The following is a 15,163-nucleotide window of genomic DNA, read 5'->3' on the forward strand; positions in this document are numbered from 1 at the left end:
ATGAACACTACCACATTCATTTTTTTTCTTTTTTTTCCCTCATTTTGCGCTACTTATTTAATTTTTTAAAAATATATATGTATGCTTCTGACTGTAATTTATGTTTTTTATTATTATGTATTGAATCTACTTCACAACTACGTATTTCATTACATATGCCAGTGATATTAAACCTGACTCTGACTCTGATTTTCCCAAGCCCCTCATGTACCCGCAGTTGAACGGAGAAGGTGTGCTGCATTGTTGGCTGGGCTGGCTGCCTTGTCAGGAAAGGTTTTAGAGCACTGGACTACAATCTGCTTGAATTCTGCAGACGACAGATGATTTGATCCACATGTGTCTTGACAAGGTGGATGAGGAGAGATAAAATTGAGAGCCGTCAATGGAATCTGGAGCCATACGACAGGTGCTGGAGGAACTCAGCAGGTCAGGCAACGTCTTTGAGGCAAATGTACAGTCCACACTTCAGACTGGGATCCTTCTTCTGGATCTTCATAGAGTCCAATAAAGACATTGACCTGAAACGTCAACTATCCTTCTCCTCGCACAGACGCTGACTGACCTGTTGAGTACCTCCAGCATTTTCTGGATGTGGAAAGAGTGTTTTCCTTACCTGGGGGGAATCTAAACCTAGAGATCACTTTCTTAATTGCCCTAATATGCGGGTGAATGAATTGTGGAGGCTGGTGGAGAAAGGGAATATGAGAGAGAATAAATTATAGGAGTTAAGTGGATTAAAGGGTGTGCTGGGTAAGATTAGCTTTATTTGTCACATGTGCATCAAAGCATACAGTGAAATGCATCATTTGCATCGACTAACACTGCCTGATGAAGTGCTGGGACAGCCCATAAATGTTGCCATGCTTCAGGAGCCAACATAGCATGCCCACAACTTACCCTCACCTACATGTCTTTGGACTGCGGAAGGAAACTGGAGCACACAGAGGAAGCCCATGAGCTCATGGGGAGAAAGTTTAAAATCCTTACAGAGAGCAGCACACACAAAGTGCTGGAGGAACTCGGCAGGTGAGGCAGCATCTATGGAAATGAATAAACCGTCAATGTTTCAGGCCGTCCTTCATCAGGACTGGAAAAGACGAGAAAAGACGCCAGAGTAAGAAGGTAGGGGGAGGGAAAGGAGGACAAATTAGAAGGTGGAAAGTGAAGCCCTGGGAGGTGATAGGTGGAAAAGGTAAAGGATTGGAGAATAGGAATCTAGTAGGAGAGGAGAGTGGGTCATAGGAGAAAGGGAAGGTACAGGGGCACATGGGGGAGGTGATAGGTGGGTGAGGAAAAGAGCTAAGAGGCCAAAGTGGAGAATTGAAGAAAAGGGAAAGGAAGGGAAGGGTGGGAAATATTACCAGCAGTTGGAAACATTGATGTTTACCGGAAGCTCTAGGACAGGTAACGGCAGGAAATGAATTGTGATCATGATCGCAGGCGCTGTAGTAATGTCATGCTAACTGCTAAACTATAGTGACTCTCCACAGTAGGATAGGACCTCCTCCAAGCTGGCACAGGCTTGGTGCACAGAATGGCCTTCCCCTGCCGTTATCAATGTAAAATAAGCCTGTGCTCTCAAAGGGAATAGGTTTGAAATTCACAGATTACAGGGAATTATGTGGAGGGAATGAGAGTCAAGTTTATTATCACTGATGCATGTCATGAAATTTGTACAGTGCAAGACATAAAAATGAAGTTCTCCCTGTGACCACATGGGTTTCCTCCGGGTGCTCCGGTTTCCCCCCACAGTCCAAAGATAGTTAGAAGGTTAATTGATTATTGTAAATTGTCCTGTGATTAGGCTAGGGTTAAAGATGTGGGTTGCTGGTTGGTGCAGCTGAATGGGCCGGAAAGGCTTGTCCAGAAAAAATTGTAACTTCTAAAATAGATAAATGGTGCAAAAGACAATTAAGAAGGTACTGTTCGTGGTTTCATTGACCTTTCGGAAATCTGATGGTGGAGGGGAAGAACCTGTTGCTAAAATGTTAAATGTAGGTCTTCAGACCCCTGTACCTCCTCACGGAGGTGGATATGTCACAGATGGAAAGGGTCTTTAATGATAGACGCTGTCTTCTTGAGGCACCACTTCTCGAAGCTGTCCCTAATGGTGGAGAGGCTTGTGCCTGTGATGGAGCTGACTGAGTCTAGAACCCTCGGCAGCCTCTTCTGAAATTGTGCATTGGAGTCTTGGTACCAGACTGTAATGGAACAGTCAGAATGCTCTCCACCATACACCTACAGAAAATTACAAGATTTTGATATGTTCACATATCAAATCTTCTTAAACTCCTGTTGAAGTATAGCTGCTGGTGTGCCTTCTTCGTGATTGCATTAATTGTGTTTCACTGAGGATAGATCCTCTGAGATCCCCAGAAACTTGAAGCTACTCTCCCTTTCCACCACTGTCCCCTTGCTGAGCACTGGTATATGTTCTCCTGACTTCCCCTTCCTGAAGTCCACAATGAGTTCCTTGGTCTGGCTGAGAATGGGATTGATGTGATTTCCCTAAGGGCTTGGTATTGACTAGATGGGCTGACAGGCACCATCTGCGTCATCCTGTACGTTCACTGTTGGGGAAGGAACAGAGCCCAATAAAAGGGGCAAGAACTGAACCAGATGTAAACATAAATCCGATCTCAGTAAGGAACAGGCTTCTTCTCCAATAGTGGGCTTCCAGTCCTGATGAAAAGTCTCGGCCTGAAACGTCATTTCCCTCCTTGGATGCTGCATGACCTGCTGAGTTCCTCCAGTGCTTTATGTGTGTTGCTCCAGATTTCCCGCATCCGCAGAATCGCTTGTCCGTACTGGATAAAATCCACTTGACAACTAAAATAACAGAATCAACGGGAAGCACTTGGCTGGGTGGTTTGAAGATGAGATCCCATCAACACAAGGACCTCAGTGAGGGCGGCACAGTGGTGCACTTGGTATAGTCGCTGCCTCACAGTTCCAGAGACCCGGGTTCGATCTTAGCTGCTTGCGCTCTTTGTGTGTGGAGTTTGCAGGTTCTCCCTCTGGCTGTTTCCTCCCAGATGCCCAGTTCCCTCCCACATCCCAAAGATGTATGGGTCAGAGGGTTCATTGGCCACCGTAAATTGCCCCCACTATTTCAATTGGTAACGGAAGAGTAATCTGCAAGTTCTCTCCCTATTGTAATAAAATAAAGCCAACAGCGTCCTTCCTTGGCATTTCACTGCCTTCATGCAGGTTCAGTTTAAAATTTAATCTAGTTCCATATGTTTGCACCTCCTCCAGCACGGGCATATGGCAGGCTGGAGAAGGGAGCCTCACAATGTAACTTGAGGGCATGGAGTAGGATGAAGATCCCACCACTGAGACCGCGCAGGTCTCCATCAGGCACCATTCACACCCCTGAGTTCAGCACCGTTAAGTTTCTCAAACCAATTGATCTACATTAAATTATCCCCTGCGTCTTGCTGTTCCCTAAGCTTGCATCCCTCAGTGACCATCTGGGCTTTCTCTGCTGATCACTTCATTCTCTGCAGACTCTGCTATTCTAAGTTCCAACAGTATATTTAATTTTCACAAGTGATTCTGCAGATGCTGGAAATCCAGAGTAACACACACAAAATGCTGGAGGAACTCTACGGGTCAAGCAGCATCTATGGAAATGAATAAAGAGTCAAGGCTTCGGGTTAGGACCCTTCTTCACGACTGGAAAGGAAGAGGGTAGACTCCAGAATAAAAAGATAAAGGAGGAGAAGATGGCGGCGCGACGCAGCTTGCGGCCACTCCGGTGAATGATATCTGTAATCTGTCAAGTAGGGTGCCGTGCACAATCCTGATTTGATGGAGACATATGTGAGAGAATGGAGGAACATCTGGAGAAACTTCTGAAATGCCTTTCTCGCTACTGCTGTTACTGTGTGATCCAGAATCTCCGGAGGGGAAGACCCTGAATCCTCGGCCTTGCTTGTTGCTCGGCGGCTGGGACGGGGTCGAAGCGCTCAGCAGAGATGGTGCTCAGTGCTCGGTGTTGAAGGGCTGGTCGGAGGCTCAAAGTTTTCGGATGGACTCAGAGTCGGCTGTGGTCGGGTGCTTCCAATGCATCGACAGTTGTCGGTGCCTGGAGGTTTACGGCAGAGAGAGTTTCTCCCTTCCGCTGCAGGCTATCAGGGACTATCGGGAGTCAATCGGAACCTTGAAACTTTTTTTTTACCGTTCCCATGGTCTGCTTTTTTATCTAATTATGGTATTGCTTTGCACTGCTGTAACTATATGTTATAATTATGTGGTCTTGTCAGTGTTAGTCTTAGGTTTGTCTTGTTTTTTTTTGTGATATCACTCTGGAGGAACATAGTATCATTTCCTAATGCATGCATGCATTTCTGAATGAGAATAAACGAGGACTGAGTGTCCTCATAATCTAATCAAATCTATCTAACAGGAGGAGATAGAAGACTAGCTGGAAGAGGATAGGTGAAGCCAGGTGGGTGGGAAAGGTAAAGGGTTGGAGAGAAAGGAATCTGATAGGAGAGGAGACTGGAACAGGAATGGGAATAGAAATCAAAATGGTTGGCCACTGGGAAATTCCACTTCTGGCGGATGGGGCAGAGGTGCTCGACAAAGCAGTTCCCAGCAATTAGTGGGTCTCATCAGAGGAGGCCGCATCGGGAGCACCAGGTACAATAAATGGCCCCAACAGATTCACAGGTGAAATGTTACCTCACCCGGAAGAACTGTTTGTGGCCCTGAATGGAGATGAGGGAGGAAGTGAATGGGCAGGTGTAGCATTTCTATCACTTGATGAGACATGTCCAGGGAGGGAAATTATTGGGAGGGATGAATGGAAAAGGGAATGACAGAGGGAGCAATCTCTCCAGAAAGCAGAGAGTGGTGGTGGGGGTAATGATGTGTTTGGTGGTAGGATCCCATTGAAGATGGTGGAAATTGTGGAGAATGATATGCCTGATGCAGAGGCTCATGGGGTGGTAGGTGAGGACAAGAAGAACTCTATCCCTGTTAAGGTGGCAGGAAGATGGGGTGAGCACGAATGTTTGGGAAATGGAGGAGATGCGGGTGAAGGTAGCATGAACGGTAGAGGAAAAGAAACTTCATTCTTTGAAGGAGGAGGACATCTCTGATGTTCTGAAAAGGAAAGCCTCTTTCTGTGAACAGATGCAGCAGAGGTGATGGAACTGAGTAAAGGGAATAGCATTTTTACAGGCTACTGGGTGGGAAGAGGTATAGTCAAGATAGCTGTGGGAATCAGTAGGTTTATAAAAGATGTCAGTAAACATTTTGTCTCCAGAGATGGAGATAGAGATCAAGAAAGGGAAAGGATGGACCAAGTGAATTTAAGGGCAGGGTGGAAGTTGGAGGCAAAGTTGATGAAATTAACGAGCTCAGCATTGATGCATGAAGTGGCACCAATGCAGTCGGCAATGTAGTGCGGGAGAGTTGTGCAGCATTATCAGGGAAGTTTGGAATATGGACTCCCCTACATCGCCAGTGAAAAGGCAGGCTTAGCTGGGGGCCCATGCAGGTGCCTATGAATCTGGAGGGTGCAAGGAGCCGAAAGAGAAATTGCTGCGAACCAGTTCTGCCAGACAGAGGAGGGCAGTGGGGGAGGGGAATTGGCTGGATTTTTTGTTGAGAAAGAAGTGGACCTCTTTAAGGCTTTCTTGATGGAACTCGAAAGGGACTGGACGTTCATGGTGAAAATGAGACGGTCAGGGTTATCTGATTCACATCTTTATTCCCTCCATCCTTGTCCTTGAGAGAAAGCTATTACACCGCCTCAGACTGCAGAGGGTTTTATGGTGCTGTAGATATGTTTACACCAATATATAGAAGTATAATTAAGTATATAGAATAATGAGAAAGAAACATAGAGCATTAGAGCCCTTCAGACCATGATGTTGTACCAACCTTTTAACCTAATCTAACCCTTCCCTCCTATGAAGTCCAAGCAAAACACACAAAAAGCTACTCCTCAGCATTTTTTCTCCGTCCTGCCGAAGGGTTTCGGCCCGAAACGTCGACTGTACTTTTTTCAATAGATGTTGCCTGGCCTGCTGAGTTCCTCCAGCATTTTGAGTGTGTTGCTTAGATTTCCAGCATCCTCAGATTTTCTCTAGTCTGTGACCTCCTATATAGTCCTCCATTTTTCAATCATCCATGTGCCTATCTAAGAGATACCTAAATACCCCTAGTATATACCTAGCTCTACCACCTCCCTGGTAGTGTGTTCCCCAAACACACCACTCTCTTTGTAAAGGACTTACCTCTGACATCCACCCTATACATTCCTCCAATTAACTTAGAATTATGCCCACTTGCATTAGTTAATTCCATTCTGGGAAAAAAAAGCCACTGGCTGTCCACTCAATCTATGCCTCTTACGTTTGGTAAATCTCCTCTGGCCCCTCTCTAGTCATAGTCATACTTTATTGATCCCGGGGGAAATTGGTTTTCATTACAGTTGCACCATAAATAATTAAATAGTAATAAAACCATAAATAGTTAAATAGTAATATATAAATTATGCCAGGAAATAAGTCCAGGACCAGCCTATTGGCTCGGGGTGTCTGACCCTCCAAGGGAAGAGTTGTAAAGTTTGATGGCCACAGGCAGGAATGACTTCCTATGACGCTCAGTGTTGCACCTCGGTGGAATGAGTCTCTGGCTGAATGTACTCCTGTGCCCACCCAGTACATTATGCATATATGAGAGACATTGTCCAAGATGGCATGCAAGTTGGACAGCATCCTCTTTTCAGATACCACCGTCAGAGAGTCCAGTTCCATCCCCACAACATCACTGGATTTTTGAATGAGCGTCCACATCCTTCCTGTAGTGAGGTGACCAGAACTGAACACAATACTCCAAGTGTGGTCCAATCAGGGTTCTATAGAAATGCCAAACACTACAGGGAAGAGCTCTAAGGTGAGGTTAAAGGAGACACAGAGGACCACAGAATCTGGAGCAACAATCCACTGGTCAAGCAGCATCAGAGGAAAGGAACTGTTGATGAGTCAGTTTGAGACCCTACGTCAGGATTAAGAATAAAGGGAGAAGATCAGTATATTTACACAGAGAGCGGTGAGTGCCTAGGGAGGTGGTGGAGGCAGGTACGATAGTAAGAGGCATTTAGAGAGGTAGGGAATTAGAGGGATAGAGTACATAGCACATGCAGGGAGATGGCTTTGGTGAGTTGGGCAACACCGTCACTGCAGGCATTGTGTGCCGAATGGCCTGTCCCTGTGCTGTACTCTTCTCTGTTCAGTGTAGAGTCATGGATATACAGCCCAACAACAAGGATTCAAAACCCAGAAGGTAATTTAGTTCATAAAATGATTAAAAATTCTGATGGACATCATACAACAGTACAACGCAGTACAGGCCCTTTGGCCCACAATGTTGTGCCAACCTTTTAACCCTCTCTAACATCAATCTAACCCTTCCTTCCTCCACAGCCTACAACCCTCTATTTCCCTTACATCCACGTGCCTATCTAAGGGTTTCTTAGTGTCCCTATTCTAACAGTCTCCACCACCATCCCGGCAGTGTGTTCTAGGCACCCAACACTCACTGTGGGGAAAAAAAAACTTACCTCTGACATCTGCCCTAAATGCTTAAACTGATGTCCTCTGGTATTGGCCATTGTAACCCTGGGGAAAAGGTGCTGGCTCTCCACTCTGTTTATGCCCCTCATAATCTTATAAACCTCTATCAAGTTGTCTCTCCCTCACCTTCACTCCAAGTCATTGGTATCAGTTTAGGGGTCACCAGAAAGCTGTGTTTGTCATAAAGTTTGCCGTGTCTTCGGGCTCAGTATTGAGGGAGTGATGGTTGGGTGATGGAAGCAGAGACACATGGCATCGAAACAGATCCTTCGGCCTGTCTAGTCTGTACCGACCATTAGCTGTCCCATTCACACCAATCCGACAGTAGCCCCTTCTATTCACCTCACACTCTTGGTGATGCCTCCCAGATCCTACTATTCACCTACTAACCAGAAGCAATTTACAGCGACCAATCGCCCGACTAACCAGCCCCTTGGGCAGTGTGAAGGAGCAGCCGTGCCACTGTGCCAGTCAGTGCCAACATAGGCCTGGCGGCACACAGCACACGTTCAGTCCCTTTGGGCCACCAGGATCTGCTGTTCCTCATCCACTCACCTACACTCATCCATTCTGGTCTCTACCCCTCACTCACACACTGCCGGCGATTTACAGTGGCTGACCATCCCACAGACCTGCATGTCAATAGGAATAGGAGAAAACTGGAGCACCCGGTGGAAACCCACGTGGTCACAGGGAAAACGTGTAGACTCTACTCACAGACAGTGCTGAAGGACAGGGCAGAACAGCAGAGTCCACAAGAATTTCTTGTGTAACATAATCACATAATTCCGCACTGTCCCCAGGAGACAGTGCTGGCTTCAGACGTGGGCCCAGTAAATGAGCTGGGAAGCTCTGGGGTCCAGTGGGGCTCAGTAGACTGCTGGGTAAGTTTTTGGCCCATGTGAGTGTCCGGGGACTAGTAGACTCTGGTGTGTGTGTGTGTGTGTGTGTGTGTATGTGTGTGTGTGTCTATATATATACACACACACACACACACACACACACACATATATATATATATGGAGGAACCCAGTAAACGTTTCTGTTTGGAGCCCAGTAGACTGTGCTGGGAAGATTTGGGACCCAGTAGATTATGCTAAATGTGTGTAGGAGCCAGTTGACTGTGCTAATGTGTCTGGGGCCCTGTAGATTGAACAGAGAACCCTTTGACGCCCAGTGAATTGGGCAATAATCCCCCTTGTGTCCCATAGATTTTGCTGAAAGAACCCTGGGGCCAGGAGGTAATGCAAGGAGCTCCTTTGATCCTATTAGATTGTGTGGCAAAGTCATGGGGACCAGAAACTTTGCTGGGGCTTTCTGGAATACAGTAGATTGTGCTGCGAACACCTTAGGGTCCAATAGATATTCTTAGAATACCATTAGACCCTGTGGAAATGCTGGCAACACCTTTAGGCCCTGTAGATTCTTCAAGGAACATCTTTGGGGCCAGTAGGTTATGCTGCGAAACATCCCGGTGCACAGTGGGAGTGCTGGAACCCACAAGGTAGTGTCGGATGTTCCATAACATCCAGTAAGTTTACTGGCACTCATTTGGACCCAGTAGGTAATGCCTCTGGGTCTCTGGATTCCTTCGGCTTTGCCCTCAAGTTGGGCAAGTGATTGGCTGGTCCCTCCCACACTCCCCACACCCCTCCACCTTCCCTCCCCATCTAGATAGGTGGCACCTGGAGTGTTGTATTGACTTCAGGCCAGCCCATTGCAGGGAGGATGTGCAGGCTTTAGAGAGGGCACAGAAGATACTGCCTGGATTAAAGGGAAAGAGCAGTGAGAAGTTGGACAAACTTGAGTTGTTTTCTCTGGAGCAGCAGGGGCTGAGAGGAGACCTGTTGGAGGTAAACTGGTTTATTATTATCACATGTACCAAGGTAGAATGAAAACCTGTCCTTGCATACTGTTCACACAGATCAGATCGTTACACCGTGCACTGAGGTAGTACAAGGTAAATCAGTAACAGAGTGCAGAATGAAATGTTACTGTTACAGAGAAAGTGCAGTGCAGGTAGACAATAAAGTGCAAGGTCATAATGAGGTCAACTAAAGTCCATCTTATCCTACTAGGAAACCGTTCAGCAGTCTTATAACAGCAGAGTAGAAGCTGTCCCTGAGCCTGCTGGTACGTGCTTTTAGGCTTTTGTATCTTCATCCCAATGGGAGGGAGAAGAAGAGATAATGTCCGGGTTTGGGTGGAGTCTTTGATTGTGCTGTCTGCTTCAGTCCGTGGAGGGGGCGGCTGGTTTCCCTTTGTGCTGTGTCCACGACTCTCTGCAGTTTCCTGTGGTCTCACGCACAGCAGTTGTCATACTAAGCCATGATGCATCCAGATAAGATGTTTAATGAAAATTGGTGAGAGCTGATGGAGCCTTGCTGAATTTCTGTAACTTCTTGAGGAAGTAGAGGGGTTGGTGAGCTTTCTTGGCTGTAGCGTACACGTGGTTGGACAAGGATGGGCTATTGTCGATGTTGACTCCTGCGAACTTGTCCCTCTCTCTTTCTCTCGCCCTGCACAGGCCGCTCTCCACCACGTGTCCTCCAGCCTGGAGGGTGGGAAGGTCTGGGACGAGGAGCCCTTCACCCACGGCACCAGCGCTGCTCCATGATTGGTCAACCAGAGGCACAGTACAAGTGGGGTGAGTCCTTTCCCATCTGTTCCCATTCCTTCCTGAAAACCCCATACTGCCCGCCCCTCCTATCCCTCTCCTCGCCTCTTCCTCTGTGTCGTCTGAGACTGCCATCACCCACCCACTTCCAACCCTACACATCTCTGGTACCCCTGGGTGATGGGGACCAACTGGTCAGTGTCCACAGTGTCACTGGGCTCATTGCGCCAGGAGGTCTTGTTACTGCGCTGCACCTCTAAATAAAAATAAATCTGCCGTCTCCAGTTTATCTTCTGTGATCTTTGTGAAGGTGATGGCTGGGTGGAGGGGTGGTGGCCTACTCCAGCTCCTGGTTTACGTTTTCAGGGTCAATGGCGGTGGCTGCTCGATCGCTAACCTCCTTCCCAAAATCCCAAGGAAGCAAGGACAGACTGCACTGGCATCCATTGACCCTGCACACATAAGCCAGGAGCTGGAGTAGGCCACTCGCTCCTCCACCCAGCGCTGACCTTCACGAAGATCACTGGAGACGTCAGATTAATTTTTATTTAGAGATGCAGTGCAGTAACAAGACCTTCTGGCCCAATGAGCCCACACTGCCTTATTACACCATGTGATCAATTAACCTATCAACCAATACATCTTTGGAATGTGGGAGGGAACCCACGCAATGCTTACAGACAGCAGTGGAAATTGTACCTGGGTCGCTGACGTTGCGCTAATTGCTACACTGCCATGCAGTCCATCTCCTCTCCAGATGCGAGTACAGGCCCGCTGGAGGAACTTGGGGGTGGAGAGACAGATCGGACAGGTAACGTTTTGGGCCAGTCAGGTGAAGGGTCTCCACCAGAACCTTTGGTATTCCAAGTTTCTGCATGATCCCACTGTCAGCACCTCCTTATCTGCCCCCGACCTCTCAACCCCCACCCCCAACCCCCAACTCACCCAGAATCTGTTCACCTCACCCTTAAAGACATTCACAAGCACTGCTTCCAGGTGCTTGAGAAGGTGAGTTCCAAACACTTCCCACCACCTGGGAGGAAAAGAAAATACCATGTGTCTCTGTGTTGGTTGGCTGACCATTATCTGGCATCAAGAATACTTGGAAACCTCCTCTCCATATTGACGCCTCACATTTTATATGTCTCTGTGAAGAGCCCTCTGACATCATATATACATATAAATATTTTTTTTAAATATATATATAAAAATAGTACTTTCCTATGTTCCTATCCCTCCTGGGACCTCTTAGTGACCACACTTTCATTCAGGTCGAAGAACACCCATCCCAGGAACAGGCCCTTCAGCCCAAAATGCATGTGCTGATCACAATGCCAAAATAAAATAAATCTTTTCTGCCTGTGCACGATCCCTATTCCTATATTTCCTGCATATTTGTGTGTCTATCTAAAAAAATGCCACTGTAATATCTGGTTCCACCCATCGCAGCCCATTCCAGAAAACAAAACCTGCCTCTCCCATCTCCATTAAACATTACCATTCTCACCTTAAAGCATGTCCTCTTGTTTTAGATATTTCTACTCTGGGAAATAAAGAGATTCTAAATGTCTATCCATATCTATGCCTCTCATAATTTTGTAAACTTCCCTCATCCTCCAACACTTCAGAGAAAATGACCCAAGTTTGTCCAACTTCTCATAGAACACAGCACATTATAGCACAGTACAGGCCCATCAGTCCACAGTGTTGTGCCAACCTTTTAACCTACTCCAAGTTCAATCTAACCCTCTGTTCTACTTGGCTCATAGTTCTTCATTTCTCAAGCCCTTTAATCCCAGCAGCATCATGATGAACCCTTTCCAAAGCCTCCACATCGTCCTGTAATGAGGCAAGACAATGCTCCAAGTGTAACCAAACCAAAGCCTTCAGAAGCTGTAATATGACTACCTAGCTTTTATACAGAGTGCCCCTAGCAATGAAGGTATACATGCCATACACCTTCTTTACTATCCACTTAAGACATAGGAGCAGAATTAAGACATTTGCCTCATCGAGAATGCTCCACTATTCAATTATGGCTGATTTATTTTCTCTCTCAACCCATTTTCCCCAGAACCTTTGACTCTCTTACAAACCAGGACCTATCGACCTCCATTTTAAATATACCACTGATTTGGCCTCGACAGCCACCTGTGCCAATGAATTCTACAGATTCACCATCCTCTGACAAAAGATATTCCTGAGGGGGATATGGATTTGGACCTCAAGATCTATCTGTGCAGCAATGCTGTTAAGTGTCCTGCCATTATCTGTCTACTTTCCATTTATATTTCATCTTCCACATGCATTACCTCACACTTGCCTGGAGTAAATGCCATTTGCCATTTCTCTGCCCGTATCTGTAATTGATCGATATTCTTCTGTATCCTGCAATGACCTTCCTCACTGTCCACAACTCTACCAATCATTTCATCATCTGCAGAATTACTAGCCCACTCATCCACATTTTCATCCCTGTAGAACACTACTGGTCTAGGACCTCCAGCCAGCATAATAGAATTCCAACACTGGCCTCCTTATATACCTTCGTGGTCACACCTGGAAAGAACCCCTGCAGATTGTCAAACATGACTTCTCTCTCCCAAGTCCAGGTTGACTCTACTCTCCTCAGTATTAGTTATCTCAATGCTTATTACATATTCTTGGAAATTCCCCACTAACTCTGGATATTTCCACATCTGGATGGGATGCACTGGTTACGGACACAGCTGGAGGGGGTACATCGAATGCACTCACACCTTGATGAACGAACTTATAGCAAATGCCTGCGATACTGCTGCAAGCAAGTTTTCTTTTTGTACCTGTACCTTGTGCACATTACAATGACTTGACTTGTCGATACTTGGTATATGCAAAGTTGCGTGATATGGCCTAGGTATCTGCACAGCTGGAGGAGTTGCCATCTATGTGAGTGTGTTGCAGGGAGGGCATGGTTGGTGAGGCTGACAGGAGGTTACGGTGCCCGTCCAGGTACCCAGAAAGCATCCCCAAGCCCCCCTCACAGTCATAGAGTTATATAGCACTATACAGGCCTTTCAGCCCAATATGTCCATGCTGCCTCCCTGAGTTGTCCCAAATTACCAACATTTGGCTTGTGTCATAAATGGGCCAAACCATTCTAACCTAATGTAATTTAGTCAAATCTAAACCTTTCCTACCCATGTACCTATCTAGATGTATATAAAACATTGTAATTGTAGCCACATCTACAGCTTCCTGTGATAGCTCACTACCACCTTCTGGGTGAAAATGTTTCCCTCCAGGTCCCTTTTAAGTAAGTTCTCTCTCATTTTAGACCTACTACCTCTGGTTTTAGACCCCATCTCCTACCCTGGGGGAAACTGATGTGACTATCCACCTTATCTCTCGTGATTTTATAAACTTCTATATGTCACATTCTTCACTCCAGTAAAAGCAATCTCCGCCTATCCATTCTCTCTTCCTGTCCTGGCAACATGCTTGTGAATCTTTCAAATTCCGATTCATTAATTTATCACAAGCACATCGAAGCATACAGTGAAAAGCGTTATTTGTATTAGCAACTAACACAACCTAAGGATGTGCGGGGGTAGCCCAAAGGAGTCGCCACACATTCTGGCGCTAACATAGCACGTCCACAATGTTCAGCAGAACACACAGGACAAAACGAGCAACAACATAACAACAAAATAAGCTCCTTTCCTTCTTCCCTCTCACCTACCCACACACCCACACGGACAGCCCTCCAACTCTGGGAGAGGCCTCTGAGGCTCCAGTGGTCTTGTGGATACTAACTTTGACTTCCCAGTGGACTTAAAACTCATAAGTTCAGGGCTTTGGCCATAGGGCTTCAGCCTCTGACCTTTGGGCTCCGATCTTCAGTATCGACCATAGAACTAGCTAATGACAAGACCCCGAACTCCAGGCCCTGAACTCTGGACTTGCCGACTCTGTCACGTGCCCCGTGACAGGAATAAAGAACCAGTAGAGATGGAAAACACTTTGGAGTCCAGTATTGCTATTCACTAATAATATTTATTAGTAACTACGCAATACGGTAGTATAAATGTAGATAAATCAAACAGGTTAGCAATGATTATATATAAGTAAGTATATCGGTAAGTGTGGAAATATATATGATACACCAAGCTTCTTCAAGTCTAGGGGTAAAAAGATACAGTTTTATGATGATGAGTAAAGTTCAGTTCAGTTCGTGGTATTGAGTTGAGTAGTGATGGAGAGAGAGAGAGGGAGAGATTTGAGTTTTCAGTTGAGCTGACAATGTTGATCTTCTCGTTGTCCTCCGAAATCCTTTAAAAAGTCACCGACTGTGACCACAACAAAGGGGACCGTTTTTCTGTGGTGGAGCTATCAACCCAGGCAAAGGTTGGACACATGGACAACTCCCCACCGGTCACTGCCTTTTTCTCACTGCAAGAACCACTAGTCGATCTACCTGATCGATCCTCCAAAAACCCACATTTTCTGCGGGCACAGCAAAGCTCATTCAGTGTCCAAACCATGTGCCTGAGGTCTATATCATCTGACCGCCTATTTATCTCACCGTACTGGGTACCAACTGTCATTCAAATAACTCCTCCTTCCTCTGTCTGTGTAAGAAATGCACTAGAAGGCAAATGTCCTTGGAAATATCAACACGCTGCCGAAAGATCATAACATCAATTGTCCATCACACAACGCCGCCCTCGGTCACCATAGCAACTTACAAGCCGCTCGGTGCCATCTCTCTCTCCAACTCAGCAGAAATCCAAAAGTTAGCCAGTTTTTTCTCGTGCCTTAAAGTGACAGTCCAAAAGTTAGTCTTCGTCTCTCTCTCTCTCTCTCTCTTTCCAAAACAACATGTCGGTGTTAAATAACTCTCTCTCTCTTTTCAAAAGCACAGTTCATAGGGGTAATTCAGGACCCTGTCACAATTCTCTCTTCCATTTATCCA

General features: G+C 46.3%; 1 protein-coding gene across 12 annotated transcripts in view; it reads left to right on the forward strand.

The window, feature by feature from the left end:
• The window catches only part of LOC134346695 (ras/Rap GTPase-activating protein SynGAP-like), a 663,780-nt gene that overhangs the window by 105,642 nt on the left and 542,975 nt on the right, over window positions 1-15,163 (forward strand). For all 12 annotated transcript variants that reach the window (XR_010017990.1, XR_010017989.1, XM_063048226.1 and 9 more), the window contains exon 2: window positions 10,120-10,239. Coding sequence is in view for 10 of the 12 variants with exons in the window: in XM_063048226.1 (XP_062904296.1) it covers window positions 10,120-10,239 (120 nt within the window). In the remaining 2 variants the exon portion in view is untranslated. The remainder of the gene's footprint in view (window positions 1-10,119; window positions 10,240-15,163) is intronic.

Source organism: Mobula hypostoma, chromosome 5 (assembly GCF_963921235.1).
Source record: "Mobula hypostoma chromosome 5, sMobHyp1.1, whole genome shotgun sequence".
Classification (NCBI taxonomy): Eukaryota; Metazoa; Chordata; class Chondrichthyes; order Myliobatiformes; family Myliobatidae; genus Mobula; species Mobula hypostoma.